We start from the raw sequence: 22,426 nt of genomic DNA, 5'->3' as shown, positions 1-22,426 counted from the left end.
CAACGGGGAGAGCCATGAGCTGGGGCCGAGCGGCAACTGCCTCCGGAACCCGAGTCCTCTGGGCCCCAAGGAGCCCAGCACCCTCACTGCCGTCTGCCTGCCCACTTTGACCATGTGACTCTCCTGCCCCTGGCATCCCCTCCCAAGGGCAGCCTTTGTGGCCGCTGTGCCTGTCCAGTGCTGGACTCCTGGGGACCACACACTTGCCTAGAGATACAACTGTCCAGGATCCTGGGGGTCCCCACGAGAAGGCTCCAGGTGGGGCTCCAGGTGGGGGGGAAGAGGTGGCTGTCCTGAGGGCAGCGTCCTTTTCTCCTCTGTCCTCAGGGCAAGTGTTCCTTGTGCCCAGAGTTTCACGTGTCCTAAATCCATCTGCCTTTCTGTTGGTCACACACGTGACAGCATGGATGTCCATCAGAGGCACCCACAGGCACTAAAACACGGGGTGCTGGAGCCCACCTCTGACACTGTCCTTTAACGAGCCTGAGATCCAGTTGGACCGTTTGCCTTGCTACTGGGTTCCCAGGCAGCACCCAAGCTGACACAGGCCCGGGAACCACGCTGTTCGAGCCACGGGCCCGCAGGGAAGAGGGAAGGTTCACAGTCAGACACATCTGTGTCTCCAGACCCACTGCTCCCATCACCCAGATGTGCGATCCGGATCCAGACCATCTCTGAGCTGTGGTCCACTCTCCTGGGAGACAGGTGCCTGTGGGGACGAAACAGGGCTCGGACAGGCCTTGGTACCAGAGGACAGAGGCTCAGAGAGGGCCAGGGTGGCGCCCACCGGCTGCCTCTGGAGCCCATCCCTACGCTTAACCTTTGTGCCCTTCACCCTTCACTGTCTGAGGCCAAGTTAATAAAATTGAATGTGCCGTTCAATATGCGCCTGAGCTTGTGTTTATTTGCACCTTCTGACCTGACTTAAGTAGAGCATTTCACACACAGGCATCCGTTTATGAACCAGTTAACTGCATCGTCTTACAATTCTACTTCCCCTCGACGAGCAAAAGCTTTGCCGTGCGCAACGAGATTCATTAAATGCAAAGGCCAAACACGAGAGGATGTGCGCTGCAGGAATAAATAATTTACAAATCCCAAGCCACGACTCTGCTTGCGTTCTATTATTAAAATTGACCACATGTTGATATAAATCAAGTCTTGGTCACTGGCGATACAAGAGTAGGCCTAAAAGTGCTTTCTGAACCTGGCTGCGAACACACACGCCTTCCCGGCTCTGCATACGAGTATGAAATTAAGCCAGTTCTCGCTGCTCACTGATGACTCAGGTTAATTCAGGAGAGCTGAAAACAAAGACCCGCACGGCCTTGCAGGTCCCAGCAGGACAGTCGGCGACTGTCCCTGTGGAACAGAGCTCCCGGGCTGATTTGAGGTCAGTGGCCCACGAGAGGACATTGCTGGCAAGGGCGGTGTTCTAACTCTGATTAAACTGAAAGCCAGAAGAAATGGCGCTCTCCTGGAGGGAGCAGTTCCCAGTGGGCGTGAAGCGTCCGTGGTGGCTGGGAGTGCAGCCTCGCAGCTCTGAGACACTCACTGCGCATCGGATCCCGTGGCGCCTTTCTCCCCAGAGCACCTCGCGGCTGGCGATTCTCCACCAGAGCACAGCTGGGCAGACGGGCAGCGCGCAGGAGTGCCGCTACCTTCACTTCTAGTTGGTCTACTTCGGATGCCGTGTCAGCCACCCGGCAGAGGTCCCCCCACTCTCCGCCCACCGGCTCCCAGGAGCTCCGCGCCTCCACCCCCAGGGGCCCCAGCAGCCCCCGCATTGTGGGTCTGCCCGAGTGCAATGACACATTCTTCCACGAGGGCTTGCGGTATGATCCCCGCACAGCACACCTCCTAAGTCAGCGTGACCAGCCCCACCACTGCCGCAGGGGGCAGGGAGGCTCGGCAGCACAGACGGGCCGGAGTGGACCAGGACGCACCAGCCCCTTACAAGATTCGGTCCTGAGGAGCTTGTGAGAAGTGGGCAGACCTGACGCTGGGGTGGCCCCGGGTGGGGGGGGCGTACTCGCCTCCCAGCGGCGGTCGTTGGTGAAGATCTCCTCGCTGGCCAGGTCCAGCTGGTTCCACTCCAGCAGCAGCTTCAGCTGCCCGTTCCAGTTGTCTTTGTCCTGCTCGTTGGTGCTGAAGGCTGCAAGGGGCGGGAAAGGGGCAGCTCACTGCAGCTGAAGAGGGTCAGCACCACCCGGGTCAGCGGGGCCCCTTGACAGAGCCACCTGTCACAGGGGTTCTGAGCATGCTCTCCTGGGAGCAGACCCTGTAACTTTGCTTTCGTTTCACTCATTCTCCCCAATATTCTGTATGTTCCAGCGTGTACTATGAGGTCAGTTCAGGAGATGATAACATCATTCCACTTCAGAGCCTAACCATGTAACTATGGTACATTGATATTTTTTCCACAGATTCCATAAACATTCTATTTCAAGAACCGTATCTGACGTGCTACACCTACATCTATGGCATAATGACCACGTTTACAAAGATGTTCTACTTGTCTTTTCCACAGCTGATGTGTTCTGACCTGTTCGTCTACAGATACGATCCCATTTTAACAAATATTCTTACAGCCCAGTTTCTGGCAAGCACAATAAGCATGATCCTAATAAACAGCAGACGTCTCGTGGCGCTTCCCACGCACCTGCCCTGCTCTGCACGCCCTCCATCTACAACCAGGCAGCTCGGCTCCCGACGGCCTTCGCCAAGGTTCTGTCTCCTTCAGGAGACATCCGCCCTGATGAAACTCTAAGTCACCAGAGGTCACAGGTGGGGAGTTTTAACCTGAGCTTCACTGCTAAGCCTCAGGAGATCTGTGACCCCCGAAACCAGTGCAGAATCAGTGATATGCGTGACCTATGTGCCTGTGTTTATACAGGACCAACACCTACGGTTCTATCACATCCTAGAGAGGACAGAAAAAGCTGTTGATTCCTGCATTAGAGACAGGCCTTCTAAGAGTACTGGGATCGAATTGGACTAGTATTTTAACGACAAAAAAACTTTGCTCTATTAAAAACATATAACCAAGGAGTTTTAACTCAGCAAGTCAATGGTAGTTAAGTCTGACTTCTAATCTGTAATAATCAACATTAAGTATGAGATTGTATTTCAACAAAGCCATTTAAAAAGTAAAGGCACGTCGCAGAAAGCAACAGAGAGCCGAAGCCCCCAGAGCGGCGGCTTCCACCCACCTTTGTACAGAGCGTAGGAGAGGGCGTTGCTCACAATTTCGTCCCCAGCTTCTTCCATTTTAATGACTGTTAACAGGTGAGAACTTTCGAGGATTTCTTTGAGCTGGTGACATTTAAAGAGCAGTTGTCAGAGACATCAGGAGCATCAAGGCCACCCTCTGGGTGAGAAACCTTTGATTACACTTTTAAAAAAAATACCATCTACAAGGAAGCCCCGGACCTCCTTCCCGCGCCCGGAGCTCCTGCAACCCAGTCTGATTTCCAAATGGGGATAGGAAGTCCGTGGCCACCATGAGAACACAGGCCAAACAGGGACACACATATCAAAAAGCTGAAGGACCCGCTAACCGTGGGGTGTGAGTGTGTGTGCACATCCACAGACGTGTGCGTTCATGTGTTTGTGTGCGGCCAAGCCTGGCACATGGGGCTCAAGTGTTGAATGAGTAAATAAAGGAGGAAAGGGCAACGGAAAATCACCGAAATCGCCAATAAGGGCTTTAGCTATCGGAGGGGAAGGTTCAACGTGAACAGGAGGCGAGGACTCAGCGATCGGATAAAGAGACGAGAGATTTGCTCTGACATCCTGTGTGATTTTTCTGTAATGTTTAATTGTAAAACATTTGTTAAAAATCAAAGAACTGGAAGAGAGGCAGAGCCCCAAATTCCGAGGTTTCGGGATGGGCGAGCTCGGCGGCAGCTTGGCGAGAAAGCGCTGCTTCTGAGGAGGAAGCGGGTCTGGATTCGGTTACACTGAGTTGGAGGCGGTGGTGGGTTTTCTAGATGAGGACCTGGAGTGACAGAGCGCGGGCTGGACCGTGGACGGGCGTCTCCAGTCAGGTTGGGGGGGCAAAATTAGCGCACTGAGAGGGAGCCCTGGGTTTGGGGAGGTGACCTTTGAGGCCACAGCCTCCTCATGCTGGAGGTTTTGGTTCAGAAGAGGTCGCGTCCAGCAGATAAAGGACAACACACTCCGTGGGGAGTCTCAGGGGGGAGGGTGGAAGCATGCAGGGAAGGCCTGTGTTCCCACAGAGGGAAAGGGGTCCGACTAGAAATGCCACGGGGCACGGGGCCCAGGCCGCACAATTCTGGGGCGCGTGCGGGAGTGGGCAGCATGGAGGGGCTCAGACACCTTTTCCTGTGAGATGAAAAGGAGGAAGGAGAGGGGCATATGAACCCTCAGCAAACCCGGGGACCCAGAGATGGCCACAGGGGGGCGGTCTCTGCTCCCCCACGCACTGCTGCCTCCTCCATCCTGTCCCCCCTCCCACTGCGGCCCACACCCTCGCCCTGCTTCAAACCTCTGGGTGACTGCCTGTCCCACCTGAGCAACACCCAACCCCCCCAATGAGTGCGCCAGCTTCTGCTCACTGCTTCTACACCCACTGCCGTCTTCCTGCTCCTCGGGGAGACCCCGAAAGGCTTTCCCCGCCTGGCCAGGCCCCCCGCCCCGGGCTCAGGCTCCTCCAAACCCAGGCAACCTGTCCTCAGAACACTCATTCGTTTGAAAGTGTACAATGTGTTCCGCTGTGATCACTCGCCACGAGCGTCTCAGTGTGTTTCTCTCTGAGGACGGGACTCCATCTGGTGCGTGCACTGTTCTTTCTCAAGGACCTGCTCCAGCTCCCGTCCGAGAGCATGTGTTTATCTAGCACCAGTTCAATAAACCAGGGTTGGAAATGCAGGAATGGCTGGTAGCTGGGGTGGCTGATAGACTGGGGGACCATGAGGGGTCAAGTTCTTGAGAAGTCAGGGGGAGGTGGCAGGGAATGTCTTAGAGAACTGGCAGGAGGGGAGGGCGTGGCCCCGGGAAATTCTGGGTCTCCTGGAGAGATGGAGGGACCCTGACTCTGGATTCTGGGGCTGGTTCTGCACTTGATCACTGGCATCGCCCACAACCCACCAGGGAAGCTGCTCGATGGATAGCTGACTGAATGCATACATCCACTAGTGAATAATTCCACCCTTGGGCACGGTCTTCTGGGGAATCTGCACCAACTGCAAAAGCCCCATGAGTACGCGATTAAAAGTCCAGGCAGTTTTCATTGTCGGTGTATGTCTGATGCCCGACATGGTTACAATCACTATGTATTTAGTATATCCGATGAGTATGATTAGATGCGAATCCCAGAAAGGGCAATATAATCACAGAAAGTGGAAGGTGTCTGAGTTTTAGCCTGAGTCAGATGATTTCTGCCTTGAAGCAGAAATGCCCATCTAACTCAAGAATATTTTCTTATTATTTATAGTAAATCCAACCTTCGACTCTCGCGATGGAATGGGCTCCATGATGGAAACAACTCTCGTTGGGTAGCGCCTGTCATTTCCTTTGTGGGAAAATCTCAAAGGCGGGCTCGGGGTCCTGCAAATACCCAAACGCCGAAGCCCGCCTCGGAGCGAGCTGATGCTCCTGTGGGCTTTCTCATGAACAGGAGCAGCCCCAAAAGCGAAAGTCGTTTCAAGTCCACAGCAATTGTAAGACAGAGAGGAAAACAAGAAAGGCGAGGCACTATATTAAAATACTCCCCAGAAACTGCAACAGCAACATGCTTCTTACCTGACCTAATGGGAAAGGGGAGAGACTCTGAGCTGAATCACGGGCCACTTAATTCAGAAAGACAGTTATTCTGCAGTTGCAGCTTCTCCAACCTGCGTCCACCCCGACTCGGTTTGGAATCTGCATTTCTGAAACGCCGTTACTGGGGATTCCTTTCTTCCCCACCACAGCCACAGCCAAAATGCGGCGTGGCATTTGTTGACATCATGGCCTACCAGAAGGATTCCCAGCTTTGCAGACAGACTGATGTGTAAAACCCCATACGCTACCCCTTACGAGGTCAGGAACTCAGCGAGCCATTTATCTTACGGGAGCTTCCATTTCCACCAAGAAACTGGTTTGGGTCAGAGCACAGGTTCAAAGTCACTGAGAAAGGACAGAAGCTGCCAGTGCAGGCAGGCACTGGATGCGTCCTCCCTCCCCACTACCTTGGCTTCCCTTTTCTTTGCCCCCTCAAGTCTCCCCTGAGACTCACCCATCGGATCCAGCTCTCGATCTCCTCCTCAGGCAGCCGGGACAGTGTGCGCGGCAGGAAGCGCACCAGCTTCTCCTTGACCACGGAGGATGTGGGGGCGTCCTCCAGCTCCACCAGGCTGGCGATCACGTCGGCGATCTGCCCCGAGCCTTCCACCACCACACAGGGGATTTTACTCTTGATGGAGGTGTTGATGGCCTGGGGGAGGGGAGACAGAGCCGTGGATGGGAGAGACCCTTAGGATGGCCGGGATCCGGCCCGAGACCAAGGTTCTGAGTCAAGGTGGGTCACCAAACACATGGACACAGCATCCCTGCACGTGTCCCTTTGGGGTTTCGATTTTCGTCAGGAGCGAACCAAATGCTTGCCATGGCTTCATGAATGAGAAATGGGAGCCAGAGGCATCCCACCCGGTGCTGGCACCAAATCCCGTAACAGGGACACGTGTGACTCACTGACCTTCTCCATAAATAATGGCTGGAAAATACCCCCGAGTACAGCACCGGTCATCCCAAATGCTGACACCACAGAGCTGAGTGGCAGCGCCTGAGAGAGCGTCCGACAACGTCATTGCCGGCTTCTCCCACGGAGGTTCACCACGGTCACCCCCTGGGGTGTGAAAAGGCCTTCAGAGCAGCAGCCACATTGTGTGTGCTATGTGGACTCATCTCCCCCCCCCACCAATAGTTGCCTTTGCCCCTTTAATTAACAGAGAAAAGAAACATCTCTGCCTCCTGGGTGGACACCCGTCCTGTACAAAGACCGCAGAGGCCAGCACAGGGGGGTCAGGGGTGCGAATGTCAGTCCCTCACAGCAAGACAAGCGCCCACATTTGGGTACAGAGAAGCACTCGGTGGAGCACCTTCCAGGAGATGCCGCCACTGCAGGGTGTGGTCCCTGCAACCGAGCAAGCAGAGGGGCAACCCCCGACCGGCCAGGGAGCCGTCCGCACCCCACTGCCTGCACTAAGGGCCGTGCGGGGGTGGGAGGGGGTGATGCAGAGGCACTGAAGGGGAGGGGACGGAGGGCTGAAGGGACGCTCAGCTGGCACGGTCCCTCTTCCTCTCCTCTCTCCTGTGCTCCGAGTCCTGGGCCGTGTACTGGCTGAGCTGACACTTCTGGGAAAGGCTGTAGGAAGGCCACACCCCAGGCCTGCAGCAGCCCTCTGAAACTCTGGATTCCAAATCAAAAATCTCAGAGAGCAATAATAAACGTAACTGTCTTTCAGGGACTTTCTCTCCACTTCTCTTCCTCTTTTCTGTGGCTGCTCTTCTTCAAGCATTCACATACTGCCAATCTCCCACTGAAAAGGAATCTCTACTCTAATTTAACCATGGTCTCAGTAGTACATCTCATAACAGGTGCTCGGTAAATACCTGCTGATGGACAAATGCATGCATGCATGAATGAATGAATGAAAAATATCATTGTTAGGTAAAAGAATAAACAAAGAGAAGTGCTAGATTATAAGATTCCAAATAACTTTGCCGGACACTTGTAACTCAGAGGGTGTAGTGTGGGAAAGAGAGGGAAGAGGGCCAAGGTCAAGCAAGCCAGATGCCCATCATCTATCCCTGTCTTAGAGGTAAAGGCAGTTAGGGGGAAATAGGGTGATAGGCAAGTCAACATGAAAACTAACTAAGAGAGGGAGTTAGAATTACTTTCTTAGCATGTCCTATTCCTGGAAAGATGAGCCCATGGGAATGACGATCATGCCTTCAAGTACTGACTCACCTGCAGTCTCACTAGCAGCTTCCAAGAACTCAAACGGAAGCCTGGTTGCAGGTAAGACGAACTCAGTGGCATCGAGTCTACGAGGTGGGGTGGGAGGCTCCCCAGGACACCAACCCTTCTCTTTAGCAGGTGGATGGCCAAAGCCAACGAGTGGTCAGGCTACTCATGTCGCTTCAAGCTCTCTCCCTTAATCCTAGCTGGGGACGCACCTCGGCCTGCTAGGGAAAGTCTGTGTGCTGGGGAAACGCTACCAGCTTGCCGGAGTTAAACTGTTCGGGTGGGCTAGGCTGGGTGAGCCCCACAACCCTGAAAATGCAAACCTGACGAGTGAGCTTGTTCACCAATCTTCTCAAAAACCAAACCAAGACTCACTTTCAAAGTCTCCTTCCCACCTCCCTGGGCAAAGCACACGATGGGGATCTTGCCGCCATAGTTGGAATCTGTAAGACACAAAAGGCCACTGATGTCGGGCTCATTGGAAACACTTACTCAGCGTAGAATAACCATTTGATGAATGACCATCTACATTTCGGTCACAGCCCCCACACTTGAAAATACACATATAGAAATACTTTTGACCAAATAAACTACATCGATTCCTTATTTCAAGAAAAAAAAAGACACCTACCTCAAGGAAGAGCGGGGCCGCGAGCTCCTGCATTGGGAGCTCAGCGTGTGGGCCTCACGGACGGATGGGACCCCCCACTCCTGCATCACTAGCGGTGTGTTTGGGGTCCCAAACCACTCCCCGCCTGGCACAGGCCATGCTGCAATTTGCTAGTGGTGTTTGAAATGCTAAAGTCGGTGAAGAATGTACTTTCGATAACATATGTTAGGCAGGGTTGGAGTTTATCCTCACAACATCTCACTTGTTTGTATAATCCTGTGCCTTCCTGCCACGAGTGAAAAATCCGTGACTCTGCATCCTCTCAGCGAAGAGCACTGGGGGTGCAAATGCCTTCCCTCCCTGCCTGTCACACTCACGCAAGCGTGTCACACTCACGCAAGCGTGAGAGCAAGAACGCCCCCGACAGGCCCCAGCGGTGACATCCGTCCCCACATCACGAGCAACCTGGGTCCACCCCAGGACACGTCTCAACCACAGGAAGAGCCTGTCACTTCCCATGGCCAACACACGCCAACACAGGCCTTCATTCAGGGTGCGTTCTCCCCTCACCGGTGGCTCTAGTATTTAGAAGTAGCCAAGATTCAAAGAGGTAAACCATTCAACCATTGAGCTAGTGGGTTGGTCTTTGTCATTTCCACGCTAGCTGATGGCATTGCTCCGTCAGCTCACGTTTGCTGTCGGGGATTTTCATCTGTTCTGAAGCGCTGTCTAGCAGAAGAGACAGCAGGCTGTCTATCTGATGGACCAGAGCGGGACGAGGCAGCCTCCTCGTCGCTCCAGCGCGTTGAAGGACACCTGTCACAGGGACCCCGGCAAAGTACTGCCAGTGTGCCGAGGCAGGAGGAGACGTAACCGCTCTCCTCTGGCAATGGAGCACCTAACTAGGGGGGTTCGCCACGCTTCACTCAGTGACAGGTCACTATTGTTGGTGCCTCCGCTGCTGCTCTGGTTATTATATGCGTCCAGCATCCCTTCCCCTAAGTCCCGACCCCGAACTCCCGAAGTCCTGACCTTGAATGGTGCGCTCAGAGAGGTACTTCTCCAGCTGGTTCCGGAGCTTCGCCTCCACCGTGGGGTGTCCGTGGCCGCCGTTGTCCACCAGCAGCAGGTGGGTGTGGTTGTTGTCCAGGATGTGCAGAGGGTCTCTCTTGAAGTCGTCCATAATGTACTGTGCTGAAAAGCAGCCCTGGAAGGCACACAGAGACTGGACTTTGGCCTTCCACGTGCTGGCCAAGATGCCTGATGCCATGGCCATCGCCCCTGTGAAGGCTGACCTGTCCTAAGTGCAGAACATCCCAGAGATGTCACAGCACACGCCTTCATTTCAGCTCGAAGAGATGAAGGTTCAGGATGGCCGAGTCACCTCCCTGTGGTCACATAAGTGACTGGTGACCCAGTTCCTGTTCCATCGCCTGTGCTCTTTCTTCTCCATGAATTCGCTGAAACTGACACCATTCAGGACAGCACGGCGCACATGCGTGCACATCCATGTCTCGACACATGCACGCAGCGACCACAGCTTCTCTCAATGTGCATTACCATATCTGGTTATTGGTTCTATTTACTACTTAAATTGTTAATGTTATTTCAGATAATAAAGACTATTTCTATTCTTGTCTTTTCTAATTTATTTCTGATTAAATATTAGTGTTTTCCTCCTACTCTTCCTAAGTTAGTGGGTGTTATTAGTTTTCAAGACCATTAACTTGAAGACTATAGTGGTTAAAAGATCATGAACCATGGCTCTCCCACTTACTAGCCGTTTAAGTTAAGGATGTTTCTCACTTCTGTGCCTCAGTTTCCTCACCATAGTGAGTACTACTGAACTCCTGGGACCGTGGGGAAGATTAAACAGTTAATATATGTAAAGTATTTAGAATGAAGCCTAACACATAGTAAGTGCTGTTAAATAAATGTTAGATATTATTATTATTATTATTATTACTGAACTATTTTATTTTTTGAGCAATAAAGATATATGGCTACGCATTTCACTCTGAGTGCAGCTTTGGACTTCTATCATTAGTCTCAATATATAATATTTTCATTTTCATTGCTAAGTGATCTGCGATTATATTTTTGAAAGTTTTTTTGACTCAATAGTTATTTGACAAGAAAGCTGCCTGTTTGGTTCTTAATTTTTTAGTGATTGGAGCACTCTGTTTAATCTAGATATATTCGTTTCAAGTTGTGCATGCTGGCAGAGAACGGGCCCTACACACTGCCACCAGGGAAACATTGAATTCTTTTGTTGCTGTTGTTCCAATTCAGCAGTAAAAATATCTACTTTACAGGGTCATTCCATGATTCTATGAATGAATAAGTGCAATGCATCCACCATGAATAAGCTGACTCCCAAGCCCAGGACAGACGTCACCAACAGATAACATGCTCTTTCCCACCCAGCCTGCCACAGTCCCCCTAAAGCTGGCATTCGATGTGAAGTCATTTTTCCATCCCTGGCTGAGTACCTAGTCATAACCATAAAAGCTACCATTCAGTTACTTTATCCCATAACAATACGAGCTTGTTATTATTATAAAACTCCAGAGAAGGAATTGCTCTTAAGGCGATGCAGGTGGAAAAGGAGTGGTGACTGTCACCCAGACTTCCCCATCCCCAAAACCCACCCCCACCCTCCCTGCCATGTGCCTCCTAGCAGGCGCTCAGGAAATGCCTCCCCTTTCTCTTCTGCCCCTTAGTAACCTCAAAGATGCCAACAGACACAAAAGAAAAATAATTTTTAAAAATAAAAAAGAAACAGGCTTGGCTGGTGTGCCTCAGTGGACTGAGTGCTGGCCTGGGAACCAAAGGGTCACTGGTTCGATTTCCAATCAGGGCACATGCCTGGGTTGCGGGCCAGGTCCCCAGCAGGGGACGCATGAGAGGCAACCACACATGGATGTTCCTCTCCCACTCTCCTCCTTCCCTCCCCCTGTCTACAAATAAAGAAAGAAAATCTTTTAAACATAAAAGTAAAACAAAGTAATTCTCCAGATCCTACACATGTAGCACCTTTCTCAGGATCCCAGATGAAAGATTAAACTGGAATTTCTGAGCTCACAGTTTCCGAGTCAGAAACACCTGTAGCTTAAGGAGGTGCCCAGCTCACCGCTGTGTCCAAGATTCCACACTTCAGACAAACCCCATTGTCTGTCTTGCATCGCAGACATGACTAACAGGGGCTGCCTCGCAGCCTCTTCAGGCCAAATGAACCGGGGCCACATGGCTGACCTCAATTCCTGGGTGTGACCAAGAAATGGGATATGGCAGCCAGGCCTGAGCCTCTTGTGATGGGTTCAGGTCATGGGTACAAAGAATAAAGACTCCTACTCTACCCGGATTTGCTGGGAAGAGATTTCAAAGAACCAAAAACAGCCACTGGCAACTCCTCCCTGGAGTTCTTGGATTATTATGTCAGCCTTCCTTTGAGTTTCTGAGGTCCCAAAGGCCTTCCCTGCAAAATCCGACTTTCTGGGGAGTTGACTCCCGCAGCGGTCTCCCCCCACATGACCTGGCCGACCTCCTCCCGCCCGCCTTCACCTCAACGTCGCTGTTCCGGATGAGAGTGTCCCTGTTGGAGACCATGCCCCAGGCCGCTATGCCGATGGCCGCGATGTTCTCCTCTGAGCTCCTGCTGATGGTGTTGTCTCGCACCACCTCCCCGATGAACTTCATCAGGCCGTAATGGGTGCCACCCGTTAGAATCCAAGCGCCTGTCACCGAGGGAGAGCAAGGGCTCAGCTGGCTCTGAGTAGGGCTCTTGTCCTGCGCTCACAGCTGGAAGCACCCCCACTTTAACATGAAGTCACCTTAACGCTGACTTTAAAGTTAGTTTGTGACCACCCCCCCACCACCACCAGCACCCGCCAGAGCTCCCGGTCCACTCATTTGAGGACCTCGCTTTTTCTAAGACAATGATGAACCATCTAGTTCTGGAGCACCCGGGTTCTGCGCAGAAGCTGCTTAGGAGAATCCCGCTCTGCCCACGAAGCCCAGGCACCGCCCACGAGGGCGGTTCTGGGCGGGCCCGCGGGCTGGACACGCCCCTGGGCACGCCCCGCGGCGGGACCGCGCACCTTTGGACTGCGCGATGTAGATCAGGCGGCTGAAGATCTTGCGCATGCGCGGCTTCAGCGCGAAGTTCTTGGCGCCGCCGGTCACAGAAATGACCAGGTTGGGCGTTTTCAGGTGCCAATGCTGGGTCAGCAGCTCGTAGAGGATTTCGGCGTCCGTGTCGCAGGACAGTCGGATATACTGTGGGGAAGAGGGGAGGCGTCGGGGTCGGCGCGTGCCCTCCCGATCACGGGGCTCGCTTGGTAGGTTTACCTGCTCCCACGGGACCAGGAAGGAAGGTCCCCGTGGGAAAGTGGAAGGACAGCAGTGGACTGGGGGCATGTGGGAGGGCCACCAAGGGTCGCTCCAAGCCAGCCGGAGAACTTGGGACTTCATCGGAAAGGCACGGACACCTGGGAGGTGTGCTCATTGCAGCAGGCAGAGTGGGGTCTACGGCGTGTTTTAGGGCGCCCCCCAGTGATCCAGGTGACAACATATTGAGGCGGGGGCGGGGGGCGTGCGCGATGCAGGGAGCGCTGCGGAACTAGAGACATTGGCCGGCGTCCAGGGGCCGGGTACCCGGGAGGAGAGGGCAGTTCAGGGAGCCAGGTCACCTCCCGGGGCTTCCACGACAGCGCTGGGTCAGGGGGGGGGATCAGGGCCCTGGCTTCCAGCTGCCTGTGAATGGTTCTGTCCCTGAGACGGGGTTGGGGTGGGGTTGGCTTAAGGACTCGCTGTTAACTGTCATTACAGGTTGTTGTAAAACTCCATGTAAGGGCCTGCAACGTGGGTGTGCAGTGGGTGTGTGTAGCCATTATTGAGGGCCATATGCATTCTCAAGAATGTCACACGCCACACTAAACAGGACAGCTTAGAAAGTGTTGGCCAGGCCTCTGGCACCAATGAGAGCCTATGTGGGCCCTCCACAGCTGTCTGTAGGGTGGGACACAGGCCACCAGGTGAGGGGCCAGTCGTCACCTGAGTTTCCCCATTGCACATAATCAAATCTCAGCTTTTATACTTTTACAAGGTTTGTCTTTTGTTGCCATAGTTTTTGGATGGAGCACCCATCTCTCCCGCCTCCGTACTGTTAAGACAGTTCAAGATAACTCGAGCTAGCCCCAAGTGGTGTTAGTACATGTATTAGCTAGTGAGAGTAGAAAACCATCACTCACCTTCCCTTTCTTGCCCAGACTCTCAAACTGAATATCCCCGAAGGCATCAGTGGGAAACTCCTTGGTGTGTTTCTTATAATTCCATTTCTCGTTCTGGTTGACCTGGGTGCCTTCAATGTGCTGGCTCTGCGCGTAGCCACACTTACACACATTTTCCCTGCGAGGAATGGCGTGGATGCGGAGAACGCATTTCATCAACCGACTTAAACAGGCTCACCACATTTTTCAAATAAACCACACAGTACCAGCTTAAGTTAGCACAAAAAGACAGTTGGCCATCCAGCTTTGTTTAGACTATTGTCGTCATCTCAGTTGGTTGTTGAGAAACCGTCTTGGTGTTTCATGTCTGTTGTCTACCCGTCTACCCACCAAAGGAGGCTCTGTGTTGAGAGCAGGGTGGAGGGCAGACCCTGCTGCCTGGAGTCTGGCTCGTACGTAAGGAGCGGTGACGTTATCCTGGGAACGGGCCTTACAAATGTGGATGCTACTTATTCGGCTTCCCACAAAAGGGTCATAATGCCCAGGAGCCCTGGGCCACTCTCGGTGACACAGTGCCAGCCCTGCCAGTTTGCCCAGCCACTAACCCTCTTCTGAATCTAGGCGGGCCCTCCTTCTCTTGGGCTGTACTCACTGGAGATAGGGGGTTCCCTGGCAGGGGCCCAAAGCATTCCGGAGTTTAAAGGGATCATCCTTTCCATACTGTACATCGGCCGCCTGGGAGACTTTTGATCATCTGGGCTAGACAAGGTCAAACCGGACAGTAAACAAACACCAGCTCTTCGCATGAGAAGTGCAGTAGAACTAAGTTCATTGTTAAGTGATACATATGCAGGATAGAGTGGAAGAGGATGAAAAGATAGTCAGTAAGTGGTAACACCTCTTCCCCCTCTTCCTGCCAACGAACGGCAGTCATTCAGCAAACATGGAGTAAAAATCCACCAGGAGGCAGACCTGGGCGGAGCTCCATGGCGTCCACACATTAGCTGTGTGGGATTCCGGCCTCAGGTTGCCGGTGTCCTCTCGGGAATAGCCAAGCACAGCACCTGGCGGCATTCGGTGAGAAGCAAACCAGTACCTGCTTTTGTTCCGCACAATCCCCTCTCTCTTGGGCTTGCTGAGGGGGCTGGAGCTGAGCAAAGCATCACCATGCTGGCACACGGCGCACACTCTAGCCAGTGTCTCTAGGTTGTGCTGGTGCTGTGCGTGCAAACTGGGGAGTAACGAAAGCAGTGGCAACAGAAAAGAAGCAAAAATGCAGTAAAAAAAATCTAAAACCACATCTGTGACTACTTGGCCCCTCTGCCAGGCCTGTGCTGCATCCGGAGGGCTGTGGTGTCCACGGGGATGAACAACCACACAAAAATGGTACCATGGCCAAAGCCACCCCTCGGGAGGCGCTGCTCCCCCTCCCGGGTTCCTTCTGCCTGTTCCACCCACTCAGTTCTCCTGGGTCCCTCTCCTGTCAACCTTCACACAAGATTCAGAAGGGTGCTAAGGACTCAAGGGGGCTGTAGCCGGTGGACAAGAAGAACAGAGTCCTGTTCCACAGCAAAGTGAGAGCCCTGCTTGGCCACTGTCACCAGGCAGAGAGGCAGAGCTCTCCTTTGTCCAAAACAGCACAGAAATAACGGAGCCAGCAGAGCCCCTCACTTGGTCAGTGAGCATGTCCCGATCTGCCCGTTTACCCCGTTGCCCAAGCCCTAGTGGGATCAGTGCCCCCACCACTGTCAACAGGGCCCCAGGGCCCCCAGGAAAGTATGGGGTCACTCTGGCCACAAACCTACTAGGAAAGGCAGCCCCTCTGGCAGACATGGGCCTGGCCAGGATGCAGGGACAGCACAGGGTTCAACCCCACTGACCCCTGGACAGCACACTGCCTGAATGGCTATAGCTGCTGACCTGGAACAAGGACCCCCTGCATAGGGCAGGTTCGAGGGGCAGAGAAGCGGAGGAGATCTGCTGGGGTCAGCCCCCGGCTGGCCTCTGTTTATCGCATACCCTCTGTGCCCAGCACGTGAGGGCATTCAGCAAACACCGTCGGGACGAGGAAGGAATGAACAAGCGATGAACACCCTGACTGGCCTGTGTGCGAACGGCCTGCACCCTCGTCCATCCTCAGCGGTGTGTGCAGAGTAGGGGTTTGGCCTTCCAAAAGGCGAGCTTGTGGCTGCCTCGACCACGGGACGGCCTGTATTCTCACCTCCTCCTTCAGTGACAAGCTTACTGGGAAGACTGCAAAAATGTAGATTGACTTCTAAAAACACTCCGTAGCGGTAGATCTCGTTTGCAGTTTGCAAAATGATGACAGTGATATGATTTTCTGCAACTGCTTCTAAAAATGGGACAAGGGCAGGAACTAGCTGCTGCAGACGGGCTCCAACTGTGGCCAAGAGTCTACCGCCTGGAAGAAGTGGCTTCGCTGTGTCTCAAGAAATGAGCTCCTCTGCCGACCTTCTGAGGCCTGGGGTGACTATGGAAGTCGCCCCACAGAGAGAGTTCCTAATGAGGACAAGCGCACTGGGCAGGAATCTGCAGGGCAGCTTGCTCTGCTGTGAATGGTGCGTTGGCGTGGGCCCCAGCGGGAGTCTAACGCTCATTTACAAACCGGAGTGGCCAGAGAGGCATCGGAGCCAGGCATCTGGGGGAGGGGTGGGGTGACGACAGGGGAGATGGAGCGAGAGGACAACCTCAGGACCCCAGTCCTGACTCCCAGACCAAGTCTGAATCTGAGCGTGTACTGTCAATAAGGTAGCCCCTCGCCACGTGTGACTATCTGATTTTACATTTGAATTTAATTAAAATTACATAAACTTGATTCCGTGGCTGTACTAGCCACAGTGGGAACGCTCAACAGCTGCACACGGCCAGTGACTGCCATAGAGGACAGTGTGCCTGTGGGATACTTCTGTCACGGCAGGAAGTCCCACGGCACAGAGCACCTGTGGGGAAAGCAGCATTCTTCCTGTTTCCGCCTGACACCCGGCCTGGCCACAGCAGAGGAGAGGACAAGGCCAGGTCAGGGGCTACGGCCCCAGCCAGGTGGCAGTGTCTCAGGGGCATCATCGGCAGGGGCAATGGGCGGGCATCGCTCTCCACAAACAGGCATCAACCAAGGGCTAGAGTGGAGACACATGAGTGGCTGGGCTCAGCCCACGAGGCGACCCCAGGGACTCTTGAGGACTCTTGGACAGCCATATGTCAGTAAGTGTGGCAAGCAGCCTCAAAATCAGTCTCCCTGTGAATAGTCTGGATTCCCTGGTCTGATGGGTGATTTAGATTAGCAGAGGAGTTCTCCACCACCTTTGGAGAGATAAAAATTACAACTACGGGAAGTTCGGAGAGTGTAGAGCTTGACCTTGGTCTCCAACCTCATGCCCCCTCTGAGATGGGAACTGGAAGGCGCCGAGAGGTCCCTGTCCTCTGCCTGTGTTGTCCCGGTGGGGGCTGCTCACCCCAGCTCCCTTCACGGGAGGCCAGACACGAGCTGTCATCGAGCCTGTGAGGGGCTGGCTCTGGGTTTCCAGTTCTCACACCCACCGCCTCCTCTGCCAGCAGGAGCCCCCGGATTCTGCTTCGGGGAATCATCCCTTTGCACACTGGATCCATGTGGACACAATACCCAAGCCTGGCCAACCAACACGGTCCATCCTCTAGCCGGGGATCCACGTACAGATGGACACACGGCCCAATCCTGGCCAATGAGAGCCATGACCTATTGGTGGAATCACTAGGGGACAAGGCCCTCTGCTCCCCATGGTAACTTGGGGACACAGAAGCCAAAGATACGGTGACCATTTTGCCACCACTGCCGGCCAAGAGAACAGCATAAACAACGGGTGGAAAGACACAGGGTCTTGGTGGCCTTGAGCCCTGGATCTCACTGTGCTTTTAGCCAGGAGGCCTGTCCTCCCCTCCCTCACCTAAGCCAGTTAGAGGGGTCTCTGCAACTAAGGTGAATATGTCTGCCCAAGGCAGCGCAAAGGGCGGGGGCTGGGGACACAAGAACGCACACCCTGGGAATCAGAAAGCGTGGGTCCATCCCTGGTCGGTGGTCTCCCACGAGCCACGTGCCCTTGGGTAACATGCCGAACCCCCGGGACCTCGTGCACCTTGTCTGTCCAGTGCCATTAGCAGCTGCCCCGCAGGGGGAGCTGGAGAACTGGCCATCGAGGACGGAAAGTCCCCGTGACGTGGTGGAGGCCCAGTGAGTGTGTGTTGAATGAATGTGTGCGTCCAAACTGTGTTTTGTCCCGGTTCCGCAAATGGGTTAATAGCAAAACCTGCAGGGAAACACTTGGGGAATTTAACTCTGTCACATGACTCGTGTTGAGGAGATTCGTACCAATGACGAAAGAAAGTCTTTGTTTTTCTGACGCCCATTTTCTAATCCACACAAAATGAGAAAACCCATGTATTGAGAATCTGTTCTACTCCGGGGCACTGTGGCGGGTATTCATGGGTCACCTCATTGCATCGGAACCAGGCCCACGAGGAACGCTTGGCCAGCACTCTAGGGTGAGAGAACTGGTTCAGAAAAGACAATAACTGGCTCAAGGTCACTCGGGGAGCAGGCAGCCAGGCCGAGGTTGGCCTTGGGCTGATTTCTAACGCCCCTGCTCTTGTCCTCACACCTTGCTCTGTTCCTACATCCACTCAACAGAGGGTCAGCGCTTTAATTATAAACTCTCCCTCCCTTCTATCAGCAGCAAAGGAAAAAAGGCAGAGAGGACCAAGAGGAGAGGGAGGTGGGACTAAATTGTCTGTTAGGACCCAAGGGCATCTTCTGTGGGACAGACCAGCAGTCTGTCCATCTGTCCATTCGATCTTGCACTCACTAGGTAGCACCCACGCAGGGCCTTCCTGGGGCCAAGCTGCTGGGGCCACTCCCACCACCTCTGTAGCCCCGCCCCGGTGTTCCAGCACCAGGGAGACTCACAGTAGACGAGCACCTGATCCAATGGGAAGGCCCAAGGTCAACAGCCTGACAGGGAGCCTATCAGATTCCATGCATGCACATACGTGGTGTTGCCTGCCAGCCACTGTAAAACAGCAACATGCATTGCCACGGCCACCTGGGTGGGCTCACAGGCTTGTGGGGATGCTGAATGGGGCAACAGCCTCTCCTGGAGACTTTACCAACGGTTGCCAAAGGTACAAATAGAAGACAAAATGATCTCGCTCTGGGGCCAACTTCAATCTACTTGCCGAATTCTTCTTGCACCACTGCTGAGAACTGCAGGGTGGAGGTGACCTTGATGGTGAACTAGGAGCATGTGCTTGTTTGTTGAAATGACTATTAATCATTTATTATGTTAATCATTAATCATGTTCGAATGCGGAAGCAAGAACAGAGGGAAAATAACTGCTTACCCGGCTTTGGAATCTTTGGTGAAGAAGACACATTCTCGTTTCTTAAAATTTGCTTGAATAAAGTCCACCAGGTCCTTTGGAGGAAGAGAACATTGGACCACACGTTACTGATCAATTCCCTCGCCGTGCGGTGACTAAAACACTAAGTATGGCCTGAGTCTACTTCGAAGGCTTCAGGAATGTACTACATATTCATAGCGGCCAACATCCATTCATAGTCTTCAGAGAACACGATGTTTTTAAAAAGAGGCATATGTTTACATTTTTTATAACTAAGTGCAAATTTTTCTAAAAATTACTTAGAGTTATAATAAATGTCATTATATGCATAAATTATGTTTTTCCATCACTAAGGCTATGGGGGAATTTAAGCATTTGTTGGTAGTTTAGCATAAATAAATAATGCATTATTGCAGATTCTATTCCTCTTATGCTTGCTTTTCAAAAGAAGACAGATTCTGAAACCTCTGTCGGTAGCCGTATTCTCCCTGGGGGCAGGGTGGTGCTCTATACCTGGAACCTAACTCTGAGAAGCAATCGGGAGACTGCTATAAGCCAAAAACATCTCTTTAATTGGCAGAAGCAACTATTTGGAAACAGACGAAAAATACTTCAAAAATACCTACACTCCTCAAAATGGGAGAAGATACTGTGAAACACACTAATCATGGGATTGGTAAACAGAATACATAAAAAACTATAAATCACTAAGAATAGGACAGGCGACCCAGCAGAAAAATGGCAAAGACCTGAGCAGGCATAGAGTAAAAGAAGACACACGAATGCCCCATCAGTGTGCAGAAAGAAACTCAACCCCACCAGTAACGAGGCAAATCTGAAACGAAGCCACAGCAACGGCCCCACGCGCACCCACCAGGTCGGAAGGATTGACAAGCAAGTGACCCAGAATGTGGGTGAAGGGTAAGGCGGGGGCCTCGTGCCCAGGGTGGGCAGGTGGCTGAGCAACCTGGTGGCACCACTCTGGACCACTGTCCACTGCTGCCTGCACAGTCACACCCGAGAAAGGGTCCCTTGTGGAGAGGGATGGCTGTCCTGGGAATGACTGGCAAGCCCAGAATGCCCGGCTGTGGGTGGTCCGGTCCTGGGCTGTCAGGCCCTGGGGAGCTGGGGCTGGCAGCCCAAAGCCACCTCCCTCTGGCCACCAGGCACTGGCAGCTGAAGTTGTCAGACAGCCGCACACAAGCTTGTCTTTCCAGGTCAGGCTGCTGGCCCCAGAGTCGGCCCCAACTCCTTACCCCCCCCAAAAGGGAGGCCATCCCCAGACTGCACCCCCAAAATGGAGTGGGACAGTCCCCCCCGGCACAAAGTCCCGGTGCATCCATCAGTCTCCCGCTTGGCCACTCCCCACTCTGTGCCCCCAGGACATCGGAGAGCATGCCCGTCCGGCCTCCTGCTCCCTGCCTTTGGAACAAAAGTTCCCCCAATAATCCTGCATGTTAAACCCAACGCCCTGGGAGCGAGGTGTTTGCCCCACCAGCCTCAACCCAGGGGACTTCCAGGAGCCGCGGCTCACTCGCTCCAGAAGGTCCAGAGTGGCGTTGCTCCAGAGAGCAAACCTGGAAACCGGGATGTGCGCGTGCACACACACGCACACAAGGGGTGGGCACAAGGGGTGGGGCAGCGAATCTGCAACTGGGCCCCCCATCACCGTGGAGGAGGGCTGGTGGGAAAAATGGCTTCTTCGTGGCCTCCCTGTGCCTGTTTCTATGTGTCGGGCAGAGCTACTTTGACTCCGTGTCTTGGCAGTGTGGCGTAAGGCAGTAAGTGTCCTGCAGGGCCCGGTGGCACAGCCTCTGCTGTCACCCAAGCTGTGTGCTTGAGGCGTACCTGAAAGTTCCCTCTGAGCACTCACTTTGCACAGCCGTGTGTTCTCAGGGGCCACACGGGATCCTCCAGACCCAAGACGTGCCGGGGCGGCCTCGAAGCTCTACCCACAGGCGCCCACATCTCTAAGGGGGCAACCAGCAGGGGTGCAGGGTTGGGGGGTGGGAAGTCCACTCAGGAATGCAGTGGGAGCCCGCAGGAGCCGCAAGAGAAAGACCCAGCCTGGCCCGTCTCCCCAAGGCACAGCTGCCTGAGCCAGCGTGCGATCCAGACGGGCTGGAGGAGGGGACTGCGTAGGTCACCACTGTCCCTCGTCCCCTGCGTGCTTCTCACAGGGCCAGGGCCAGGGTGTGGAGAGTGGACAAGCACAGGGGCCATGCCTGAGAGCCAGCGTCTCCTTGAAGACCCGGGATGGGAGCGAGGGGTAGGGAGTTTCCTGCAGGTCATGGGCGCATCACACAGTCAGCCACTCGACCACCGGCCGGGCAAAAATGCTGAGTGCCCGGCACCGAGGAGACCGCCTTTGGCGGGCACCCAACCTGGGCCCGGCTCACCCACCACCGGCAAGGACGGCGTGTCTCTGCGTCCCAAAGGCAGCGTGGCCGCCGGCCTGGAACAGGTGAGACGCCGTGGCAAGAACGCTGACCTTCAAGTCAAAGACAAGGACTCAGAATCAAGAGGCGTCTCTGCGGCGAGCGGAGGGGGCTGCAAGGAAGACCACGGAGGCCGAATACTAACATGATTGTCCAAAGTGCCGTGTTCAGGTCTCCATGAAGGCCGGACAAGAAACGCATTATCCACACAGCTTACTTGGGTTGCAGTCACCGCCCTTAAAAGGGACGGCTGGAAAAACCACACAGAGAAGAAAACGCTTCTGCCTTCCACCAAAACAGCCCACAGGGCAAAACACCACGGGCTGTGCCATCATCTCTTTAAAGAAGGAGTATTGGGGGGGCGTCCCCAGAGAACCCTAACTGCCGAGTGCGGCCTTCTGGCGTGAAGGCGGCGCGGGCTGGGCGCCCGGACTCACACTCTCGCTGTAGGACACGTCCATGCTCCGCGACACGCTGGAGTACAGGGTCCGCGTGCTGTCCAGCGTGCCATTCCGTCTGCTCCACATGCTGAGCCTGGCGCCCTTGATGGACATGCTGGCCTGTGGAGAATGGGGGCGTGAGGGGTCAGTGGGGCTCCAGGCAGGAAAGGGGCTCCACTGGAGGCGCCATCACAAAGCCTTGCTCCTCCCCCAAGCTCGTCCTCCGAGGTCTGCAGGCCACCAGGCTCTGACCATGGCCCTGCTGCTCTCGCCTCCCTCCCCTTCCTCCTGGAGACTCAGCTTGAGCCTTGGCCCTTCATCCTTCATCCTGCAGTGTGTCTCTA

At 54.0% G+C, this 22,426-nt stretch overlaps 1 protein-coding gene across 1 annotated transcript in view; it reads right to left on the bottom strand.

The window, feature by feature from the left end:
- The window catches only part of TRPM8 (transient receptor potential cation channel subfamily M member 8), a 53,590-nt gene extending 31,394 nt beyond the window's left edge, over positions 1-22,196 (bottom strand). Inside the window, exons 1-10 of the mRNA XM_037161456.2 lie at positions 22,080-22,196; positions 19,205-19,278; positions 13,835-13,991; positions 12,683-12,860; positions 12,147-12,319; positions 9,615-9,789; positions 8,348-8,415; positions 6,242-6,439; positions 3,213-3,315; positions 2,037-2,155 (exon numbers count right to left, since the gene is read on the bottom strand). Of these exons, the coding sequence (XP_037017351.2) occupies positions 2,037-2,155; positions 3,213-3,315; positions 6,242-6,439; positions 8,348-8,415; positions 9,615-9,789; positions 12,147-12,319; positions 12,683-12,860; positions 13,835-13,991; positions 19,205-19,278; positions 22,080-22,196 (1,362 nt within the window). The remainder of the gene's footprint in view (positions 1-2,036; positions 2,156-3,212; positions 3,316-6,241; positions 6,440-8,347; positions 8,416-9,614; positions 9,790-12,146; positions 12,320-12,682; positions 12,861-13,834; positions 13,992-19,204; positions 19,279-22,079) is intronic.
- Positions 22,197-22,426: the final 230 nt, after the last annotated feature.

Source organism: Artibeus jamaicensis, unplaced genomic scaffold, assembly GCF_021234435.1.
Source record: "Artibeus jamaicensis isolate MK-2021 breed Jamaican fruit bat unplaced genomic scaffold, CSHL_Jam_final contig_944, whole genome shotgun sequence".
Lineage (NCBI taxonomy): Eukaryota > Metazoa > Chordata > Mammalia > Chiroptera > Phyllostomidae > Artibeus > Artibeus jamaicensis.
This window is presented reverse-complemented; position numbering and strand designations above follow the sequence as displayed.